General features: G+C 38.9%; 1 protein-coding gene across 1 annotated transcript in view; it reads right to left on the bottom strand.

The window, feature by feature from the left end:
• The window catches only part of Fap (fibroblast activation protein alpha), a 73,774-nt gene extending 50,456 nt beyond the window's left edge, over positions 1-23,318 (bottom strand). The window contains exons 1-6 of the mRNA XM_055599711.1: positions 23,277-23,318; positions 21,908-21,992; positions 5,242-5,340; positions 4,249-4,343; positions 3,307-3,381; positions 1,538-1,590 (exon numbers count right to left, since the gene is read on the bottom strand). Coding sequence (XP_055455686.1) covers positions 1,538-1,590; positions 3,307-3,381; positions 4,249-4,343; positions 5,242-5,340; positions 21,908-21,992; positions 23,277-23,318 — 449 coding nt within the window. The remainder of the gene's footprint in view (positions 1-1,537; positions 1,591-3,306; positions 3,382-4,248; positions 4,344-5,241; positions 5,341-21,907; positions 21,993-23,276) is intronic.
• Positions 23,319-23,785: the final 467 nt, after the last annotated feature.

Raw genomic sequence — 23,785 nt, 5'->3', positions numbered from 1 at the left:
CACAAATCCACACATAAACAAATGAGCAACAACAAAAACAAAACAGTGGTTGACTAGATATACTACAGACAAGAGAAATAGGTAATATAGTTCAGGACATAAATCTTCTCAGAGCTATTGTTAAGAAATTAATGATCATCATTTTACTTAAAAATATTTTTATTTGGATACTTTTTCAAGTGAATTTAAGCATCAAGAATTTTTAAATGGTTAAAAAACAAAAACAGAAACAAAGGCACAATTAAAGCCCGAATAAGGCTTGCACTGTAGCCTCTGCGAGGCTACAGCTTCCATCTTGGCAGACTGAAGGTTCTGAGGAGTAAGCTTGGTTCTTGCAGTTCATTTGCATTTTTTCTATATATGCTTTTCAGGCTAGAGAACTCTGTAAATACTCTTTTCTAATGGTGGCATTGAAACAAAAAAGAGGCGCCAAATTCATGAAATCAGCTGAGACTATGTTTTTAAAACCAGGTCTTGTTTCTTCTCTAAACATTTAAAACATTGAGATGACCAAAAAAAAAAAAAAAGTTCTTTGCTTGACAAAAGGGGAAATAGACCAGAAGAGGCTTTTCAATCCTTCTTCAAGACATATAATTATTCCTACTTTTTATATAACAGCAAAGAGGGTATCATATTTAGATGAGTAACTAAACTAATCCATTTCCTCCATTAGCCCGAGTGGGTTTTCTAAAGTGCAAATCTGAACATATCATTTCCTATAAAATCCTTCAGTGATTCCTTTTGTCATCAAAAATAGATCTAAACTCTTTTCAATGGTCACCTGGTTATTACTGATCCCTGCTTTCAGTTCCTTTTCAACCTTATACACCATCCTCTAGCAGGGAGCTCTCCTCACATCAGTTGAAGTGAGATACCGAAGACTTATTTTTTTTTAACACTTTATGTTCTCTCTGTCTGGAAGCCATTATATACTCTTCCATCTAGAATGTTGTCCTTCAATCTTCCTGTATGTTCATTTTTTTTTTCTTTTAACTGTTAATTGTTTCATGTAGTTGGAATTTACATACAAATAAAGAAAATAATATACAAATGGCGATCTCTACTCCTCCTATAATTAAGAGATATTTTACACTTTAAGCATTAGAGTAAGCATTTTGTCGTGTTAAAAACAATCAGTTTCAAGTCAACGAGTATGTATCCAGATAATGGCTATAGCCGTACCTCCCTTTTCCTGTCTCTTTCTAACGTGATGAGCTCCCTCCTTAAAACAGTCTCATTCCATGCATTAAAAAAAAAAAAATCCTTTCTAGTGTTTATTTATATGTTATTTATATGTATTTATTTCTATAGATAGCACATCTATAATCTTCTCTTTGAACTTAGGAAAATTAAAGCTCTTTTGTATGTTAGATGCATACTAGCCCTGGAATAAACAGGTGACTACATCATAGGAGGGTTGGTTGTCCTGCTTTGTGAATTGACGTTTATTGCAAACTCCGTACGTACTCTCAGAAACAAGACAATGTAGCTAGAAGTCTTAGGTGTGCGCTTCATGAACGTAGGAGTGACGGCTTACCCATTCTGAAGGTCGTAGATGTGGTACGTTGCCGTGTATGAGTACCGCCAGACCTGTTAGGAAGAGGGGCAAAGGCAGAGAACAAAGCTTTAAAAGCTCAGTCAGTCACTCATTTGTAAAGACCAATCCTCACTGGGCTCTAGGGCAGATGTGGTTCAGTGCAGAGCAGGGTTTCTTTCTTTCTTTCTTTTTTATTCTTTTTTTTAAAATTTTTTATTAATTACACTTTATTCATTTTGTATCCCCCCATAAGCCCCTCCCTCCTCCCCTCCCGATCCCACCCTCCCTCCCCTTTCTGCATGCATGCCACTCCCCAAGTCCACTGATAGGGGAGGTTCTCCTCTTCTTTCTGATCTTAGTCTATCAGTTCTCATCAAAAGTGGCTGCATTGTCCTCTACTGTGGCCTGGTAAGGCTGTCCCCCCTCAGAGGGAAGTGATCAACGAGCAGGCCAATCAGATTATGTCAGAGGCAGTCCCTCTTCCCATTACTACAGGGTTTCTTTTACTTGTACTGTCTACTTTTGTGCTGTGTGTCCAGGTCCCAGGGGGTACCCCAGTGTGATCTGACTTTCACTACATAAAAAAGCTGCCCAAAGTGATTTCATAGCTTATCTCTAACATGAGTGGTCCTCAGAATGTTTCTGTAGATTGAGGAGGACCCCGATAGTATGTATAGCCTCAACTGTCTGCAGCTTTGGAAAGGATAATACTCTTCAAAATTGGTTAGAAGAAATTTCAAGCAATGTCTTCTTCCTTTGGGCATATCTATTTAAAACACAGGCGAGTTTAGCTTAATACTCCTCCCTAGCAGAGCTGTTCTTCATCTCTCTGCGTATGGGCCAGGCTTAGTGAATGGCGCAAGCATTGTTTTGGATTCTGTTTCTTAAAGGGCTTTCAATTTCTTGGCAAGCTCTCTTAGGCTGAAACACGTATTTCTGAGGATTTGGGTCACCAGACCTGGTCTAATGGAGAATAAGCCCCTGACTGAGCACCCTGGTAGTGGTCAGGGTGACTTGCCATCCGAATAGGAAGGAAAGCTTAATGAGAAACTTCACCTCAGGGAAGATCTGAAAAATGTAGTCAAAGTGAAAGTTTCTAGGTCTCAAAAGAACTACTAGAATTTTAATGTGAGAGTAAGTTGCTTTGTGCTTTTGTCACACGTGGAGAGAAGTGAGAGAATTGTCCTCTATCTACCACTTATTTATTCAGGAAGATAAGATAAAATTCAGTGCCAGTAACACTAGAGGATTTGACTTTCAGATACACAAATCTGAGCCCTCTTCTGTAGTATATAGACTGTATACTCTTGTGTCTGACTTTATACAACAATATACTATGCCCTGATTCTTCCGTTTGGAATAGCACTATAGTTTTTGTGAGGTTAAATTGGGCAAGAATTTACTAATGTGTTATAGTGTCAAAGAGTTCTAACAATACCAGCATAATTATTCCATTTCTGATGGATGTCAGTGTCCCAAATAAAATCATCTTATTTTTAAATAAGAAAAAAGTGATTTCTGCTACTTGAGATTAACCTGATATCCAGCCTAAAAGAAGTCAAATTATAAAGTATTGTGCATGTTTCAGCTATGAGTTATGAATTCATTGATTTCTTTTACATATCTAGATATGGATATAGACTGCTAGTGGTAGGGGCCTCCTCTCTTAACTTCAGTTAAATTTTCTTTCTTTAATACACCACCCTGTATGTTCATGGGAGAAATAATTATATATATATATGTATATATCAAAATTAAATAGTTGATACCTTTGTATAATCACTTTCTAGATATGCAAATTGCCGATCAGGGGACAAACCATAATCTGAAGCATTCACACTTTTCTGAAATTACGAAGAAGTTGGTTAGAATATAGAAATAAATATCCTTCATAAAGTTTTCATTCTAAAGGCACATAATTTCATTGATGTACTCACATAGTTTCAATGCAATTTAAAGAGCGGGTGCCATACCTAGTGCATACAAGGGCATTTACTAGGTACTATGGGAGGATGTAATTTTACAAAGCAGCACTTTCAAAAGCATATACTATTAAATCTTGCAGATGAGTGACAGTGCATATTGAAAAGTTATAAAAGCGATTCAGTCTAACATTGAGAAGGCAGGAAGCAGCGAGGGATGGAGTTGAAATGAGAGGATAATTGGTTACAGAGACTGCAAGGATATTCTGTGGGCTCAGTTTGAAAGATTAGTAGGCCCTTGGGGTAGAGATGTAGGAGGCTTGAAAGCCCAGGAAGACAGAATAGCATGCACCAAGCATGACAGCTACCTTCCACTGAGCATTTATTCTTCATGTAGCAATCTCTTACTTTTCAATGCTATCTGATTTACTTTTTATATTAACCTAAAGAAGTATTATTGGCCTCAGTTTACAGTAGAAAAAACTAAGGCATATCAAGGCAGAGTAGTATAATAACTTACCCAAAATTTCACATTAACTACAGGAGTTGAATCTCTTGTCCTTTGACTCTAGGTTCCTATTTCATATCTTAGGAAATATATAGGAAAAAGATACCATGGGGTAGAAGCAGAGGAAGAGGGTAGTGATTCAGTGTGTGTAGAAGAAGGCACCAGAAATGGAGGTGGGAAGACAGGTTGTATCCAGATCACCGTAAGAATCTGAATGTGGTCCTGGGTCAGTGGGGTGCTTGCAAAGGTTTCTGGGGGAGTCAGACGATGCTGATACATACCATGGTGCTATTACTCAAAATGACATATGATTCTCTTGTCTCAATATTATACAATACTATGTTATCATCCTCAGATTGATGAAGATATTCTTGTTCTTTAAATGCAAAAGAAAGCAAAACATAAAGTGATTGCTCTTAAAGAAAATATGTATAACAACAGAATCCCCTCTGCTCCAGAGATAGACCTTGTTTTCCTCCCTGTCCAGCACATAGAAGCTGCTGATGGAAGGGAAGAAATTATACTCTTTCTGCATCTTGTAAAGACGACACATTTGCTAGCAGAAGCCGTGTTCTAACTGATTTGGGGTGCTTGGAAACAAAATTTTATTTTCTTTGAACTAAAAGAAGGTAAAGTAGTTTAAAATGGCAATTTTTTTTTGCAATAAGGAAAATAAACTTTATTTGGCCTTTGTTTTGATTTTAGCATAACAGATACTTGACATGAATTTTCTTTTTTTAAAATGAACAATGATAATGCTCTATCTTGGTAAATGATCCTTTGTAGACAGTAGTATAATCTTCTCTACTTAATCTTACCATTTCTTTGGTTAGGTATCTTTGACCACACTCTAATTATAAGAACTACAGGCATCAATGCTGTAAGCCTTAAAGGTATTTTTTGTCAGGGAGGAGGCTGTCTTGTCCTTAGATTCTAGATTAATGATGGACTCTCCCGTTGGTTAAAATTCTCATGATTCCCCCGAGGTAGGGACCTGCTTCCTATTCCTAAGAGCAGTGTCATTCACTGACAATTTCCCACACAGCATTCTTAACTTCTGCTTTCCTGTTAGGCTTCAAAGTCACTTCACAACTACTGTGCCAGACCAGAATGAATGGTGGTATAAAAAGTTCCTTGGATATTCTGAATAATTTGTGTCTTTGTTCATATCTAGTGGTGAACAGTAGCTCCAGCTATTCTAAAAGAGCCTTAGCACTGACTACAAAATAATGTATATTTTACAAACTTCCAGGAGAAAAGAAATGACCATTTACCTGAAATCCAGTTTGGAAAATATGTTTTATATGAGAACGTTCCATTTAAAATATCCTTCAGAGTGAGAGCTCTCCTTGTGTTTCTTTCAGAGTTGGGAACTTAGGGGGAGGAAGAAACATATTATTAGCAACAAGGTTAATAGCCCAACTAAATTCTAAACGCGTTTTTCATCTGTTCTTCTTCAGGTAATGAGATGCTCTGTTATTGCAGAGTGCCTATTTAGCTCCTGAATAGACAATGTGTTTGCTGACAGGGCAACCCAGAGTTAGGGAAGTCCTCTGACAGTCTTGGGGGGTGGGCGGAAATTGTGTAGAAGAAGGTGAAGACTGTAAGGCGGCAGTAAAAATAAACCTCTCAAGGACTTCTAGGAAAGGAGGTATAGTTCCAGCAACTTCGGCCTTTACATAACAGTCTAAATGCGAAAAGCAGCCCTGAGTTTCCCATACCCTTCTCTGTACATTTCCTCACTTGCAAAGCTTGGCTTGGTTTTCTATTCATTTTTCAATGGTACATTTTAGAATTCCACTTGGTTGAATGAGACCAGCCAGAATTCTCCTCCTCTGAAATTTTAACAAGGGCTATGGTGAATGCAGACAGTTTTCTTAGCCCTGATATATACTTTTACGAGAAGAAACTGGACAAAGAATGTCACAGTAAGTATCTTAAAATTGTGCAAATTTGTGGAAAAGCTAACCTTATAGAGTTCAAGCTACAGGCAAAATTTTTTCTACATGTGAATCCTTCTATGCAGTTGTATTTTTGTTTTTAAACATGACTTTATTTCCTTGGAAGCTCGTTAGAGAGCCCCATGACAGTCAGGTTAAGCCAGATGGGCAATAAGGCAATGCTCTCCCAATATACCTTCACGGTCCCGCTGCCGTCCTCCCTTCCTCTCTCCCACCTGCTCCTTCTCCAGGCCACCACTTAGAACCTCAGAGTTACAGGAAAGCCCAATACCTCAAAATAGCATTTATGAGTCTGGCATTCACCCAGGTGAAAATAAAACTGTTAAAGACGAGAACCATAATATTATCCTTCTGCTAACAGTCTTGCATAGCTTGCCATGACTCTCATTATGAAGATAAAAATTCTAAACATGGGCTACAGGTCTCAGCAGGTCTAGGACTGCCCCTACCACCAGTGTTTCCTGCTCCTCCGCCATTACTTTCTTGACCCCCAAACACACTAGGCTTTATTTCTAGCCCATAAACACCTGCATTAGTTACTTTCCTGTTGCTGTGATAAACCGCACTGACCAAGGCAATTTAAGGAAGAGTATTTGGTTTTATGACTCCTGGGGAAAAAAAGAGCCCATCGTGGCAGGAAGAGATGGCAGCAAGTTACACGATGGCAACAGGAGCGAGTAGCTGAAACCTCACATTTTTTTTTAAATGAACACACGAAGAGAGAGCAAATTAGAAGTGGCCTGAGGCTTTAATCTCAAAGCCCATCCCTAGTGACAAAATCTCCGTAGCAAGGCTGTGCCATCTAAACTTCCTCAAACAGCGCCACCCGGGAGCCATGTGTTCAAATGCAGGCGACCTTGGAGAACTTTTCTCATTTTAACCACCACAACACCCCTGTCCCTTTGCATGACTTCTGTGTCTCTTTCCACCCTCTTTCTTTGCCTCAAGATTCCCATTTAGGCGTCAGTGTTTAATTTTAGTCTTTTACTTCTGAGAAGCCCTTCCTGACTCTCTCCTTCAAGTCAGGTTTCATTGTCACAAATTACAAAGCATTTGCCATTTTATTTTAGAGACATTGCCTTTGAAATTAATTATATACACGTGTGTTACTATTTTATTAATTGCTCTCTAACTCCTACCATACTATGCAGTCCAACTCCGGACCATTAGAATAAGCCCAGAGACTCTTCCTTACTTTGTTTGCCATGTCTAATATTCATAGACATTTCATAAGCACTCACTGAATGAATGTATACATGAAAGGAAGAATGAATGGAGGAATATAAGTATGAGCGGGTTGGTATATAAGTATTCCTATATTGCTTTGGGGAATCTCTGGAGCCCTAGCTTGCTCACCTAAAAATAAGGGATCTGGCTAGAAAAATACTGACAATCCCTGTCAGCAGTACTAGACTATACTTGGAAATATGGGGCTCAGTCTGCTTTATTCACCTTGAAGTAAAATTCATGCATGCCTTGTAAACAGCTAAGTTGTTACGTGAACAGTAACATCCTAGCTTATTTTAAACTATTCCCACAGATGTGCATTTCATCCACATATTTGATTATGACCATGGGTGTGCTTGCTGTGGTGGTTTAAAAGAAAGATGTTCCCTAAAAGGCTCAAGTACTTGAATACTTGATCCTCAGCTATAGCACTGTTTGGGAGATTATAAAGCATTTAGGATGTGGACCCTTATGGAAGAAGGCCCTTTACTAGAGAGGCATTCTGAGGAGAAGGGGAGGAGGGGTGGATGAGAGTGGGGACATGTGGAGAGGGTCTTTCTCTCTCTCTCTCTTTCTTGCTCTTTGCTTCTTGTGTGCAGGTGAGATGTGACCAGTCAGATGTTGAGCATCTTTCTGTCTCTGTTTTTTTTTCTTTACTCCTTGAAGCAGGATCTTTCTCTAGAACTAAAGCTAAGGTGTCTGCTAGAAAGGCCAAGCAACTCTCCTGTCTCACCCTCTACAACACTGGAGTTACTGGCACACAGGACTACACCCTGCCTTTTTAAAAAATTGATTTATTTATTCACTTTACATCCAGGTCGTAGACCCCTCCCTCCTTTCTTCACCATCCCACCCTGATTCTCTCTTCCCCTTCCTCCTCTCTCTTCCCTCTCCCTCTTGCCTACCCCTCAGAAAAGAGGAACTCCCCCAACCCACCCAGCACATCAACTCCTCAAAGATGCCTCAGGACTGAGCGCAAACCCTGCCAAGGGGAAGTGATCAAAAAGCATACAACCTGAGTCCACGGCCCCTATTCCCCTTTCTAGAGGACCCACATGGAGCCTGAGCTGCCTATCTGCTACACCTGTGGCAGGGTCCTAGGACCAGTCTGTGCATGATCCTTGGCTGGTGCTTCAGTCTCCGCAAGCCCCTCTGGGCAGTGTTAGTTGACTCTATTGGTCTTCTTCTTGTTGAGTTCTTGTCCCCTCTGTGTCTTTCTATCCTTCCGTCAACTTTTCCACAAGACTGCCTGCACTTTGCCCAATGTTGGCTGTGATTCTCAGCATCTATAATGTGAGGTTTGAGGACCTGAGCTCAGGTCTCTATCTCCATGATTACACAGCGAGAAGTTTAACTGTCTCCTCAGCCCAGCAATAATCTTTAAATAATGCATCCCTTCTGCGTGTGTTTGTGTGTGTGTGTGTGTGTGTGTGTGTGTGTGTGTGTGTGTGGTGTGGTATGGTGTGTGTGTCTGTGTGTGCATGAACACAGTAGAAGCTAGAAGCTAATGCTGGTGTTTTCCTTTATCCTCTGTCTTAATTAATGAGAAATGGCTTCCCAGAGAACCTGGAGCTTGCTGATCTGGTTAGACTGGCTGTCAATTCCCCGGTATCCTGCCTCTCTGCTCTACAGCACTGGGGTTCAAAATGCTTGTCACCATTACCCAGCCTTCATGTAGGTGCTAGGGACCCAGACTTTGGTCCTCATTTTTATAAAGCAAATACCTTATCCACTGAGCCATCCGACCAGTCCTTCAATAAATTATTTATATCACTGCTTCCCATGTAATTTGATCCCTGGGCTTTGTGTTTGTGTGTGTGTGTGTGTGTGTGTGTGTGTGTTATTGTTGAACATGAACTAAGCCACAGTTTTATCGATGAAGATTTAGTTTAGACTTATATGCGTACAGCAAAAGCATACTTTTATTCCAGATTAGCACAATCCATCACATTATTCTTGCACTGCTTTGGCTATTGTTTAGCTCCTTAACTAGCATGTCATAGTTATGACTGTAAATAAAATTAGTACCAATACTGCACATATAGCCAATTTTCCAAAGCGTTTTTAACACCTAGTCATTTCCGCTTTCACATATTGCTGGTCACCTGGTATTTACTGGATTTCTCAGAAAGATGGCCAGGGTTTTCTTTTTTTCTTTTTTTTTTTAATCTCTAAATTACAGGATACAGAAAGGCTGTACTTGATAGAATATTTCATATGATTTCCTAGTTAGTCATTTATTTATATAGGCACATAGTAGTTATAAATGCCAACAATCTATTTAGAGAAGTTAGCATATGTCATATTATGGCTCAAAATACCAGTAAAGTGTTTAAATAGCATTAATCATATTACTAATTGCCATACTGAGAACAGTACTTACCTCCAGCCAAGCATGATGCACAACATATGTGTGCAGACACAGGATAAGGCTCATGGCGCAGTCCGAGACAGGAAGGTCATTTCTAACCTCATGATACCTTTATAGGGCTAAGAGTATAGTGCAGTTATGTTGATGTTAGGCTGGGCCTGGTTCCCTCCATCCCTGGCGGAACAGGGAGAGTTTAAATTGGGTGTTCTTTTCCTGATGGGATCTGTCATCTGTCCTCAGGGGATAATGCATCTCTACTCTAGGATGTTGCACCAAGTTGCATTAGAGTGGAAATAAAACGAAAGATCATGAGTGTAGCAGTGGGGCCCTGCAGCGTCCACTAGCAGCGTCCACTAGCGTCCACCTAATCCGTCCTTGGTGCTACAGAATTATCACTGGAGCTGTACCGCCTCGCCACCTCATATGGAACATGTGTGTTTTTCATGTCTGGTTAGGAGTTCCGTAAGCCATGTTTGATTTTTCTTATTTCTACAAAAAGCTGAAACAGAAGAAATATCTTTGGATGGAAAAAAAAAACCCACTAAGTTTACAGATAGTGTATTACCTTGTTTTTGATAATTCTCCCTCAAAGACATACCCATCCTTATTTTCTTTGCTGTGGTCTGTATTATAATATATAATATGATATATTATCAACCCAGGAGCCATGTGGAGTGCTCTATAAAAGATAGATTTTTATGCCAGGTGGCATACTTCTATAACCCTAGCCATTCTAGAGGCTGAGGTAAGAGGATAGAAAGTTCAAAGGCCTGTAGAGGCTGCTGAATATGTTCATGGTCAGCTTAGGCAGCTTAGTGAAAATGAAAAATGAAAAGAAAAAGGCCATGACTAATAACTCATACAATGAGCACTTGCCCAATATGAACAAGGCACTCTTCAGTGCTACAACGAAGAAAACAGGCTTCTAGCCAGCACAGCCACTTCCTCCTATAATTCTAGCACTAGGAAGGCTCCAGCAGAGAAAGTTTTATGACTTTGTGGCTAGCTTGGGCTGCAAAGTGAGTTCCAGGCTAGCTTGGGTTACAGCGTGAAAACCTGTCTAATAAATAAATAAATAAATAAATAAATAAATAAATAAATAAATAAATATTAAAAAGTGAAAATAAGCAAGTAAACAGAAAAATTTGAAGCAAGCAAACCAACAAACATGATTAAAAAAATAAAGATTCTTAGTTTTTCTCAAATTCAAGCTCACTGGAGCAAAGCCTGTGGCTGAGGTCTGGCAGTTGGTAATCTCTTCTGTGCTTCTGGATGAGTCTTGCTTTATTAAATCTGCTTCCTTTAAAGTATCTCTCCACCCATCATTAGATCTGCTTCCTAACTACAAATCCTTGGGAGCTTTTAAGGCTCTAGCAATCTGCATATTATGGAGAACAGCTGTTACCAGTCTAGATCATGGCTCTCAGGAAAGATGGATGATCTCTTTCAACATTTACACCCCTGTGCGATGGTCCTGTGTGTGGCCTAGAGTGGCATTTCCTTCAGGCACACTCACTTCACTGATCCCAAAGAAGGGAAGAAAAGGCAAGCTGATTAACTCTGCTCCCCATTAGAAATAAGATCACAGAGAAAGAACTCTGGTCATTGGTTGTGGTGTGCATGTATGTGAGTAAAACACTATAAAATGTACATGAAAACAATCAAACAGAATAAACAAGTTTTATCAGTATTGCATTAAAATATTTCATTATTCAAATTCTTGGATGCATAAATGGATTTTAAAATCATTTTTTTTCCTAAACAAAGATCGACACTGGAATGTAATCATTGGATGATTTTAGAATGGTGGCTTTCCATTTGTCATTCCAAACTCTGATAACTTAAAAGGAATAGAGTGTAACTGTCAAAGCGTATCTGCCTGCTCTACACAGCTGACACTTGCCCATTTAACACTTGGCTATGCCCTTAAACTCAATTTGGCCCATCATTGGCATGGTTACTCATACAACACTTAAACACCCTAATTAGCCAGGCTTTAATTATTTGAGTTTTCAACATATTAAGCAAAGCTGAATGCTAGCTCAATTATGTGTCTGAGAAATTACAAATCATGAAATGATTCACAAGCAAGTAATGAGCCGCTGTAGTCCTAATTCTTTCTGAAAACTTTGCGTCTTTATGGGGCTGTGTCTGCCATTTAATTGACTAGTCCCAAAAGATTGAGAGTGTTTACCAGAGCAGAAACATCCAATCTTCATGCTAACGCTTTGTCAGGAAAACACTTGAAGAAGAAGTGTGGTGTATTAAGCAGGCACACGATGACAAGCAGGTCTCTCTCTCTCTCTCTCTCTCTTTCTTATTTTCATAAATGAGTTGGTGTTGATGCCACAAGGCCACTCCATGGAGGCCAAATGGCCCCAGAACACTGTTCCCACCCTCAGGCCAGCTCTGTGAAGAGCCTGTTTTAAAGGAGGCGCTATTCTAATCATCACACTGGGTCACGCTTGTTTCTGGAGTAAGTCCACCAGGAACACATGCAGGAAATAGCTGAGTGAAAAATGTACTTAAACCTATTTAAAAATTAAACATGAGTCAAGACCGAGAACTTTGGGAGGAACAGAGTCTGAAGAAATTTTCTGTCAGGAACAGGATGTGTTACAACTTACAAAGTCTTTACAAGTTTGCAAGCACTCTCACACGTGTGCCTCTTACGTCCTTACAGAGCTGTGCTGAGAAGAAGACTGTTGTGAACACTATTTGCAAGTTAGGGAATGGAAACTAGAGAGGCCAAATGCATACATTCTTGACGTATTGCAAACTTGTACATTAAATCCATCTGATTACAGAGGCTAAGAATTTTACCATTATAGTTTCACATGAAAGCACACTTGTAATAAAACAGCAACAAATATAAAAGTTAGAACCAAAAACACGCAAGAAATAGAACAATTACACTCCAAAACATAGATGAAAAGAAAATGAAGAAATCTGAGTTGGTTGTGGACAAAGAGCTTAGTAGTTTAGAGCACTGACTGTTGGGTTAAGGAGGGGAGATCGCTCTTCCTTTCAGAAGGTGGCAACCATACTGAATAACAAGTCATCCAGAGAAGTGTCAAACTTTCCCATTGTAAACTTTCTAAGATCAGAGGACATGGTCAGCATGAAGCATAAGAGCAGGTGTGCAAGAGCCTTGTAGGGATTTAGAAACACAGAAACCATCCTTGTCTATTTTTAAGACCCAGTCATCTTTGGTGGAGCGTTTCCTTCTAACTCCCGTCTGAAACTGTGATTTAGCTCCTTTGTTGCCACTGCCTATAACCTGCAAAAGAGCTACTTTCTGAAGTAATTTCCCTCTTTGAGTATAGTACACACTTTTAGCGCCAGTCGCAAACTTGAACCCCACGTCAACACAGTCCATACCTGTGTGTAAAACTTCTCCACATATATTTCAGAATCAGGATAGCTAGAGGTGCAGAAAAATTTACACACACACACACACACACACAGAGAGAGAGAGAGAGAGAAAGAGAGAGAGAGAGAGAGAGATGGACAAAGAGAGAGAGGGGAGGAGAAGAAAGAGGAGAAGATGAGGAAGAAACAAGAAAACAGAAAAAGGAAAGAGTGAATAAATAAAATAAAACAGTTCTGCTTCCTATCCAGATTTCCCTCCATAAGCGGCACTACCTGGCTTCTACACATTCCTCCACTGAAGTGGTTGGGAGTAATTCTTCACCTTCCCTTTTCACTTGGTGTGCGTTTAGCAGTCAGGCCCGGAAACTCCATCTGCGTTGTTTCCCTGTATTCTGGCCGCCTTTCTCCATGCCCTGTGTGCACCACACTTCAGTGGATGTGTTATTTCCCTGCCGTTTCCGTTTTGGCATTTTCTTGTGGTTTTGATTTGAAGTTTTCTAACGATGCACGGATCTTGCACACCGTTCACGTGCTTGGTAGGCGCTTACTCATTTTCTTTGTCTACCCGTCAGACAGACTTCCGTTGATTCCCCTCCTTACTACGAGTTGTTAGAGTCTTTAGATACTCTGAGCTCAGCTTGCTTGTTGGATACGCTCTTCAGAAATATTTCTTCCCATTTTGTGAGCAGCCTTTTCACTCTCATAATGTTGTTCTCAGCAAGTTAATAGTGTTAACTTGGGAAAAGTTTCACTTTACCTATTTTGTCTTTTTATGCTTTATATAACTGGTCATAGTTTAAAAATTATCACTCTGCCCAAGATCTTAGAGATTTTGCCTGGGTGGTAAGATTTTGAACATGTTGGTCTTTTATTTAGATCTTTGGTCCACTTTGAGTTAATTTTTTGCAGGGTGTGAGGGCGAGAACCATTCTTTTCCATGTGTACACTTAATTGCTCTAGCTGAATTTTCTGATATTTCACAAACCTGATTTGTCAAGGTAGCTATAAAAATTAATTAACTATTACTGCAATACTTTCTTTCTTTTAGAAAAAACATCCTTTAATTATTTGTGTGTGCATGGGAGAGGGTGTTGTCATGATGCGTTTGTAGAGGTCAGAGAACTTTTGAGAGTCAGCTCTTGAATTCTACTTTGAATAGCTATCTTGCTGCAGAACAGCAACAGCAAGATAGCTGGCCAGTGAGCTCTCAGATGATTCTCCTGTCCTCCTTGCAGGAGTGAGGGGATTACAGTTGCATAGCATCCTGTTTTCATCAGGATACCAAATGCAGGTTATCAGGCTTCATGGTAAAGGTTTCTGCCTGCTGAGCCATCTTCCATCATGAAGCTTTATGTCTGTACTATGTTACCCTATAGACACATACACCTTCTTCTGTGCTCCTAGTGCGATGTCTTCATTGCACAGTTCTTGTAGTAATTTCTGATTTATGAAATACAAGTTCCCCTGATTTATTTTCCAGTAATGTTCAGCCATTTTATGGATTTGAGGATTACTTATCAATTTCTGTTAGAACTATGCAGATTATAAATAAATACTAAATATAAATAATATTTATAAATATATAAATAAACATATTTAGAGATTTTTTTTGCCATGTAAAAACATTGTTTTCTAATCACTGTACTTGGAATAATTTTTTATTTATTTGTTGCTTCTTTCTGTAATGTTTACTGCATACACCACACACACACACACACACACACACATGTGGCTGTAGAATTTGATTGGATCTGGAATAAACAAAGAGAATGCTTCTGGGCATGTCTGTGATGGTCTTTTTATCAGAAGGATTAACTGAGGAGGGAAAATCTTCTCCTGGAATAGCCACCATCAGCTTCTAGGGTGGCCCATGCATAAGGAAGCCTGAGGGAACAGTAGCATTCCCTTTTGCCTGTCCACTTGCTAATGACCTCATCTGTTATATAGTTGCCACTGTCATCACCATCCTTAGCTGTTTCTGAACCCAACCTTTTCAGCCTTCCAACTGCTGGTTTGAACACCAGCAGTTCTACAGGAATCCGGTCAGTGTCCTGAAGCATCTAGCCTTGTTGACTCAGCAGCTGTCAAATTCTCCACCTCTCCCACATGCAGAGGGCTATTGCTGGCCTCTCGACACTATATTATGAGAACCAATCTAAAAAGTCCACTTCCTAAATTTATCCTTACCTGTTGATTCTGTTGTTGTTTTCTTGTTCTGCGTTTTAAGAGTGGGTCTCCTACATGGCTGGCATGGAACTGGTTAAGTAGACCAGGCTAGCCTCAAACCTTCAGCTATCCTTCTGCCTCTGTGTTCCCAGTGCTTCAATTGCAGGTATGTGCAACCAAATACTTTGTTCTCACGCATAATCTTATTGTGAAAATTGTCAAGATTTTCTCAACTCATTTCTCTGCACTGTTTAAATGATAATGTTGGTTTTTGCTCTTTTTTTTTTCCATTTAAGAAGGCTTATTGCATTCATCTAACATATCTAAAAACAACCTTATATTCTTGGGAGAAATCCCATGGTTCTGATGCACAATCTTTTAAAATATCACTGAATTTGTTTTACTATCATAATTTGTTGAGAATTTTAAGATTTATAGTCATAAAGCATAATGACTTTATTCTTTTCTTCTTTTGTTTTGCTTGTTTTAATATCAGACAACACTAGAATGAGTTGGGAAGTCACTCTCTGTGTGTTGAAGTCATCTGAGCTTAGCATTGGGGGAGTTGTTAAAAGCACTAACTTGATCTCTTTTTCTTTACATTTTAGAGGCAAGTTCACGGCTTACAGCACAGGTAGGTTCTGCTGAACTTCAGACTCAGAACCTGGACGCTCTGGCCTGAGTCCTGGGATGACCCACACCAGATCTCAATTACTCTCTTTAGGAATTAGAGTATTACCTCAGTTTTCTATTTATTTTGGGGTGAGTGAGTTAGTGTCTAAAATTGTTGGAAGAACTTGTCTCATCTGACTTGCCTGGATGTTTGCATTGCTTGGTTTTGGTTTTGGCTATGTGAGTGTTTTGATCTGCTTCTTTTAAAAGTACTCAGCACATTGACTTTTCTGCCAAATATAAAACTATGGCTTGCATAAAATCACTGTGAGTAGGAATAAAGGTGAATAAAGGTTATAAGTTACTCTATTTTGCTACATTTGGGGGGGGGGTTGTCGTTGGTTGGCTTTTTTGGCGTATTTTTGTTTTGTTTTGTTTTTTTTTTTGTTTGTTTGTTTTGTTTTTTTGAGATAGGGTTTTTCTGTGTACCCTTGGCTGTCCTGGACTCGCTTCGTGAACTAGGCTGACCCCGAACTCACAGAGATCTGCCTGCCTCTGCCTCCTTGAGTGCTGAGATTACAGGCGTGCACCACCTCACTCGGCTTGGTACAGCATTTCAATAAATTCTCGAGGATATAAAGATAAGTAACACACTCTTTTCTTTGAGTATTAGGGGTGTGAAGGAAAGGGGAGATTTTGTACTTGATGTCTGGTCTATAAAGAGACCATTTCACTCTATACCAACTGTGTTGATTTCTGCCACACTTAAGTCTCAGTGAGACCTTTTGTGTTTAAAATAAAAGAAACCAGGCTTGGCTTTTCATGTCCTCAACATGAACTTTAGAGCCTGTTTTGTGCTTTTTCTCAAGGTGCATCTGTGGTTAGATGTCCCTTTGAAAGGTGTAGCACAATTTTCTTTGTAAATTTGAGACGGGTAAACTTTTTTGGATTACAGAATTATCTAAAGCTTTTTTACTATTTCATAACAATTGAGAATTTGGCAATGCTCAAAGGGAGTTTTTTTAAGATTCATTTTCTATGTTGGAGGAACAATTGGAGAAATGTAATCTACAAATTTGATTTAGTTATATTCCACTCAGAAGCTCTTTTGTGCTCATGACCTTTCTAGTTCATTCCCTTAACCTTTCAGAATTTCTCCCATATTTCCTTCAAAATAACAGTGAATAAATAAGCTTAAAACTCTTTAGAAGTATTGAGAGTTTGTTTTACACTTGTAAATGTTAATACTGGACAAATCTTAAAAATATTTACATCCTTTTCAAAATTTCACCAAATTTATTTTTACAAAAAGTAATTGCTGAGTTATAACTGTTACAGTTACCGTAATAAAAATATTTCTGCCTAAAAATAAGTGTTGAAATGGTTTGCCTTCTTACAATATATTAATCTCTATTCTATTTAAATTATTTATGAATTAAAAAAAACCTTCCGATACACATTGTATAAGGTATGAGGAGCTGTTCTTAATGAGTAAAACATGTGAATAGTGATACAGGTTCATATAATATCTTTTTCTATATTTAGCTGTATTTTCTTTGCTAATTCATTGAAATAGCTCTGGATTCACAGTACTTTCTGGTTTCATGAACTTTCTAAAAGCATCCCTGAGTCAGGGACCTGTGACTGATTTCTGTCTATAATGAGGGCTTGTCGTGAGCTTTTACCCTTTCTGTTCAGAGGTCATCTCAAAGAAAGCGTTGTGTATCACTCTTGTCATCTTATTACAGATGGAATTATGTCCCCTAAAAAGTGACAAACTGAAGGCCAGTGAGATGGCTCAGAAATAAAGGTGCTTGCCTCCAAGTTTGTGACCTGAGTTCTATCATGGGATCCACATAGAGGAAACAAGAAACAATCAAGACCTGGAAGTTGTATTCTGAGCTCCACACAGACACCTTGGCATGTGAATGTGCACAGGTGCATGTGTGCATGCACACACACACACACACACACACACACACACACACACACAAATAATAAATAAATACAAATATTAATAAAAATGTTAGAAAAGGTCATAAGTTGAAGACAGCAACCCCAATGTAATTGTATTTAGAAATAAGTCCTTTAAGGATGCAATTAAAGTTATGTAACATCATAACTGCAGAGCTCTCATCCAGAAGGATTGATCTCATTATAAGAAAAGGAAGCCGCGCCAGGGACAAACATACATAAGAGAAAGTTCCAGAAAGGATACAGCGGCCTGTATACAGCCAAAGGAAGTCTGCAGAAACAAAATAAGTTGGCGCTTTCGTCTTAGACTTCTAGACCCCAGAACTGTGAGAAAATAAAGTTCTGTTGGGCTGGTGGGCAGAAGAGACGACTTTTGGTCCAGAGAAGCAGGAAGCTGTTGTAACAAAAACTTACGAATTTGTAAAAAAAAAAAAAAAAAAAAAAAGCCTGTCTTAATTTTTTTATATGAAATCTGACTAAAATTGGTCCCAATGCAAATTTCTATAAAATGTATTAGGCCAAATTGACAGCAATAACCAATGGAAGAAGAGAGTGTAAAGGCAGGTAAAAGGATGTTTCGGTGGTTCAACCTTCAAGCAACAGTATCCCGTTTCATTGGGAACAGCCAGAGTCACACTCCAAGGAGATCTGTATTCTCCGAATGGTGTGGCTGCTTTCGCTTCCTCTCACTCACAGCCCCAACTCCCTTTATCCGTCTACATTTTCTTTTTCATTTTAAAACTACCGCACACACAAAAGTTTCTAAAATATTCGTTGTTTAGGTCCAAGCAGGTGGAGTACAGGAGCAGGGATAACACTCAAGGATAAAAGTTACCAGCATCAGAATTAAGAAGAAAAAGCTTTAAAAAAATAAATATACAAAGCAGTAAAGCCTATGAATCATCTTTTGTCACATGTGTTAGGATGGAAGAGAAAATAGAGCTGTAGACAAATTTTTTTTTTTCAAATTTTAAAAGTATCTATCACCATGACATAAAGTTTGAAATTTAAAAAAATCGTAGTTGAGATAGTAGATAAAGGTGTCTCAGTCAAGGTGATTACCACCAAGCCTGGCAGCTTGAGTTTGGTCTCAGGAACCCATGTGGTAGAAGGAGAGGACCACATAGAGTAAGTTGTCCTCTGACCTCCATACAACCATGCCCACATACGTACACATAAAGACAAACGTGTAAAATAAATAAATACATGTGAAATTCATAGCTAACATTTTTTGAGTGGTTGTGTATCACTACATAGGGTATTGTATTATCAAAAAAAAAAACTGGAGGAGGAAAGGATAAAATTCAGAAAATGTAAATCATGACTCAAAGAAGGCAATAGAGATTTTTTTTTTTGAAATTCTAAGACCTTTGCAGCTTTCTAATTCTGGCTCTGGTTTTTATCATCTTTGTGCGTCTTTTGAAGCAAGAAAGTTGGTGTGATTGTCATCAGTGTAGATGAAGGGAAACAGGAGTAACTTGTTGACTTTTTACCTAGTTGCATCTTCATACTGGAATAAAGATGATGCCAAGGAAGAAAATCTTCAAGAGAGAGAAGAAGTGGAGGCAGAAAAAGAGAGTGAAGGGGCAGAAGCCAAGGGTCCCATGGGACTGCAGGATAGAAATGTTGCCTGTGTCTTCAGTTTAAATTAAAATTAAATATTTTGGGAGTTTCAGAAAGAGTGGTAGCATTTGTTTTTAATATGTAAGTGAGTGAAGCAGAGCCTTCTCATTCACCAGCACATTTCCACTTATTCCAGAGGGCCAAAACTTCTCTAAGGTGGAGGATGATCCTTTGTGGACTTCCAGCCTAGAAGGCAGAGCCCCTTACACCCCAACTCTATTTATTTCACTTATACTTATGCCAAGTGACAGAAGTCTTTCTCTGTCGTGGTAGTGGTGGCCACGTGTTTTGACATGTGCAGAGTGAAGAATTATTCCGTGTTTGCCTGTCTTAGGTAAATGAGACCACCGAAGTTTGTAACTTCATCAACAGTAATCCGATAGGAGGTACTTAGGGGGGCCTAGCACGTTAGTGTATAAATGATGGATTGGATGGATATTTCCTGACTTCTGTGACGTTGAGCTAGGAAACTAAGGGCACAAAAGGCAAATGTGTTGTGGTGGTGGCTTTTCTGATGAAGTAGGTGTAGAGTCTGGCTTAACTTGTACTTCTCTTTTCTGTTCCTTTCCTACTCCTTCCTTTTTCCCTCTGACTTCCCACCTCAGATTCTATTCTCTCAGGCTCAGGCCCTGGAGAAATGGGAGTAAGGCTGGGGCCTGATAGCTAGGCTGGACATGGTAAAGGTGTGGGGTGTGAGAAAAAAAAAAAGGGAGATCAAAAAGAAGGACACCACACCAGACCCCAGACCTGCTGTGGAAGTAGGAAATGATTAGTCTTACACAGATACTGTCCAGGTGACATTTTGAGATGTTATTAAGTAAAAAAAGACAATGAGTTTATAAACCAAACAGTTGTTCTAAGCATTTTTTTATACTTCTGCATTAGAAATAAATGAATACAATAATTTTATCTTGAGGTTAATTTGATTATTTCACAATAGAAGGAAATTACTTAGAGAATTATCTTTTCCACTGAAAATAGAAATCTGTTATAAAAAAACACAGGACTTTCATGTTATATATAGTTTATAACATATTTTTGAGTGTGCTATTCATAAAAAACTTGGAAAGAAGATAAAGATTGGGATTATGTGTAATTACACAAATGTCTATATCTATAAATGTAAGTATAGACACAAATATCTATCCTTACATGCTATTTGCAATGGATAATATACTTCTCAGTGGAAATATACTTCAAAGTTCAAAGAGCAACACTTGTGGACACAAAAAGTTTCTCTTAACAAAGTCCATATACTTTTGTTCCAAAAACTGTTAATTATTGAGAGCGTAGAATATCCCTTTCATACTCTGGTGAGTGTCTGTAAATGTTAGAGGATAATTTTTAATAGGTTGGATTAAAAAAGTTAGTGCCCTGGCCCAGCACTTAGGAGCTCTGTGTGGAAGGAACTATGTCCTTTAAAACACTGAGGTGATAAGCTGGCTTAAAATCAATTTGTACTTGAATTTATTTTGAAAAGAAAAATAGGGCTATAGATCTCAATAGCCCAGGAAAAATTTTGTGCTGCAGGGAGTGGAAATGCAAGCTAAGCTAAAAGTGCAGCCACAAGGACACTGCCTTCATCAGCTTAGCCTATTTACTTTCTAATTCCGTGAGAGTCCCACGAACATTTTGAACCCTTCGACCTTATGCAAGCTTCAGTTTTTAAAAGCAGCAGATAATTCAGGACTCCCATGTTCTTCGGCAGATGGTGTGCCATGAACCCCTGTTTGGTGTCAGTTCACTTTTAACCACAGATATTTCCTGGCTCTTATCAACTTTAAACATTTGCTGTTCCCCAGATCCCACGGTACAGGATCTGTTATTGTTGCCTGTTTCTCCTCTAGAAGCTCAAGTTGCTATTCCTAAGAATTTTCACAATAACAAAGTTTTAATTTGTTACCAATTGGTAATATTACAATTAAAACTAGTTTCAAAACCAGTGCATAACATCGTTCAGGTCTTAGTCAAGGGACATCATTGCCAGCCTATTCCTTTCTGTACAGGGCCCCAAAAAACAAAAACAAAGCAAACAAACAAAAAAAAAAAACCGATTTGTCTTAATAATGCTTGCTTAACTATGACAACCTTTCTAATTTAATGGTTAATTGCTACTGCATATAGAACAAGAATTTTACTTTTTCTATATGGTTATTCCTGAGATTTCTATTCTGAATGTCTTCCTTAAATTTTTGGAAGCACTATTTAGTGATTTCAAAGCCTCCATAGAGTCTTTTTTTAACTTTTCTATTCTTACTCATTATTTTTACTTGCCACCAGGCAAATCTAGTAATAGAAAACAATGCTAGTTAAAAATATTGTCTTAAAGGCCTATCAAAGCTTGTCTTCTGCATGTATTTTTGGGGTTGGTGGGAGTGATGCAGAATAGCTCCCAGGTTTTTTTTTTTTTTTTTTTTTCTGAAATAACACTGTAAATCTCTTCCTACCCTTAAATCTCCAGTATTTCTGGTCTTGCACACAACATAACTGTGAACTTATACATCTTCTTAGAAATAACAGGCTTACTTTGGGAAATAGGCACTTAGGAAATGTTCATCCATTTGCATTCACACATTGGTGCATTTTCCAGGCTACGCTAGGCAGGCAGACTGAGTGAATCAGAAAATCGCTTACCTCTCGAGGGACGTAAGACAATGCATATCACCAGTAAAGCAAATGCAGCCAAGGTGGCCGCTCCCAAGACAGTTTTCAGCCATGTCTACACAGAATAAAGAAAATTAGGCATGGGCTTAGCTCCTCCTAAGAAATGGTAAGGTTTTTGTCTAGCCCTAGATCCTACTTCTCCTTCCCCACAAAGCTTTTGATTGTGTTCCACTGATCTGGTGGTAATTGCTGGAACCTTTCCAGTTCTGCTAAGACAAATGTTTCTACAGCATATTTAGAGCCCCTTTCCAATCCCAATACACACCAGAAAGAGATACACACCAGTCCTCACCTTCTCTGACAAATAGAAAACTCTAAAAATACCCAGCCCAGGCAGCCTCTGCTCTGGGGTAGTCCCCAAGACGGCACACACTAACCTTCATTTTTCCAGATGTTTTTGAAAGTTAGCTGATTCTCTCTGCCCAGCATGCGTCACTGCATCTGTGAAAACCGTTGAAAAGAAGCAAGTCTGTCTTCCAGTTGGAAGCTGAAGTCAGGACATGAGGTTGTTTTTTTTTTTTTTCCTGCCCCCCCACTTCCAAGAACTTTTGACTACTGTGCCAAATTTCGAAAGATTTCTGTAAAATTAGAAGCAGATTTGGGGGGCGTTCTTGGCCTTTAAATGAACCATGAGTGGCTAAAGGGAGGCTTTATAGCCTTCTCATCCTTGTAAATTCTACACCAACATCTGCTGATGTTGTCACACAGAGGTTGTTTTATTTCACTTTTTTTTTTTCTTTTTGGTTCAGATTTATGTTTCGTTTTCTCCTAGAAATCACTCGAGTCACTTTGGAAACAATCTTTTCTACACTCCTCCTATTTGCAGCTGAAGGGAGGAATTTCAAATAAAGAAACTTTCTGATATTGCATTATACATGTCTAATTTTTAGGAAGGGAAGAACATTGGAGCCAGATCTGGCTTTGTGAGAAGTACATTGTGTGTCTGCACACTTCTCCTCAGAGCCTATGAGGTGCTGCAGGCAGAAATGTTTTTCTTTCAGCACAATTTCTTTGTCCATATAGCACCATATGCACTTTCAGTAAATACAGAAGTTTAAAAATTCAACTGTCTAAGCCCACGGCTGCTTTCCTTTAAAGAAATGAAGCGCCATCTGTTGAAATGTAGTATGGGTTAGGTGTGTTTGCACAGGCTAGAAGGATGGAAAGATCAGTGGGAATAATTTACCAGCAGACCTTTGGAAGAATGGAAATGGCTTTACAAGAGTTATATTTTTTGCTTTGCTCTCAGAATATCTTCTGAGAAAGGAGAACATTTAGTAATTATAAAGACCTTAAAATAAAATTCAAAAAGGCAAGTGAAAAGAGTAGTCATGTGTACTTCATCTTGGCTAAGTCCACATATTCCAAAGTGATCGGTCATCTTGTCAGATCAGTAGAATGACTGATTGAATTCATACCACACATGCGCGCGTGCACGCACACACACACACACACACACACACACACCACCACCACCACCACCACCACCATACACATATACCACACAAAATTTTAGTACCATCTCTCTGGACCGGAGCAACTCACTAGGGCAGATTCTCGGTTTCCACACAGATACAGTTGCTAAAATATGGTATCGCCAGTTTTTCCACTCATAGCTTTCTTCAGAAATTTGTAATAGCTTTCGCCTGATTGTGCTAAAACCTTATACTAATCTTTCATGAACTGTTTATGCAAAGTAATGAGGAAACATCGCTGTAATATGTTACTGTTTGCTTTAGTTGACTGGTCTGGCTACCACAGGAAGCTTTCTCCACCATAAACCAGAACAGTCACTGGAGAACTTCCTCTCAGCCGTTCTCCAGACAGCAGTCCCCAAATTCCAGCCTT

Source organism: Psammomys obesus, unplaced genomic scaffold, assembly GCF_907164565.1.
Source record: "Psammomys obesus unplaced genomic scaffold, mPsaObe1.curated_primary_1811, whole genome shotgun sequence".
Classification (NCBI taxonomy): domain Eukaryota; kingdom Metazoa; phylum Chordata; class Mammalia; order Rodentia; family Muridae; genus Psammomys; species Psammomys obesus.
The sequence above is the reverse complement of the archived record's forward strand: the minus strand, read 5'-3'. Positions and strand labels throughout refer to the sequence as shown.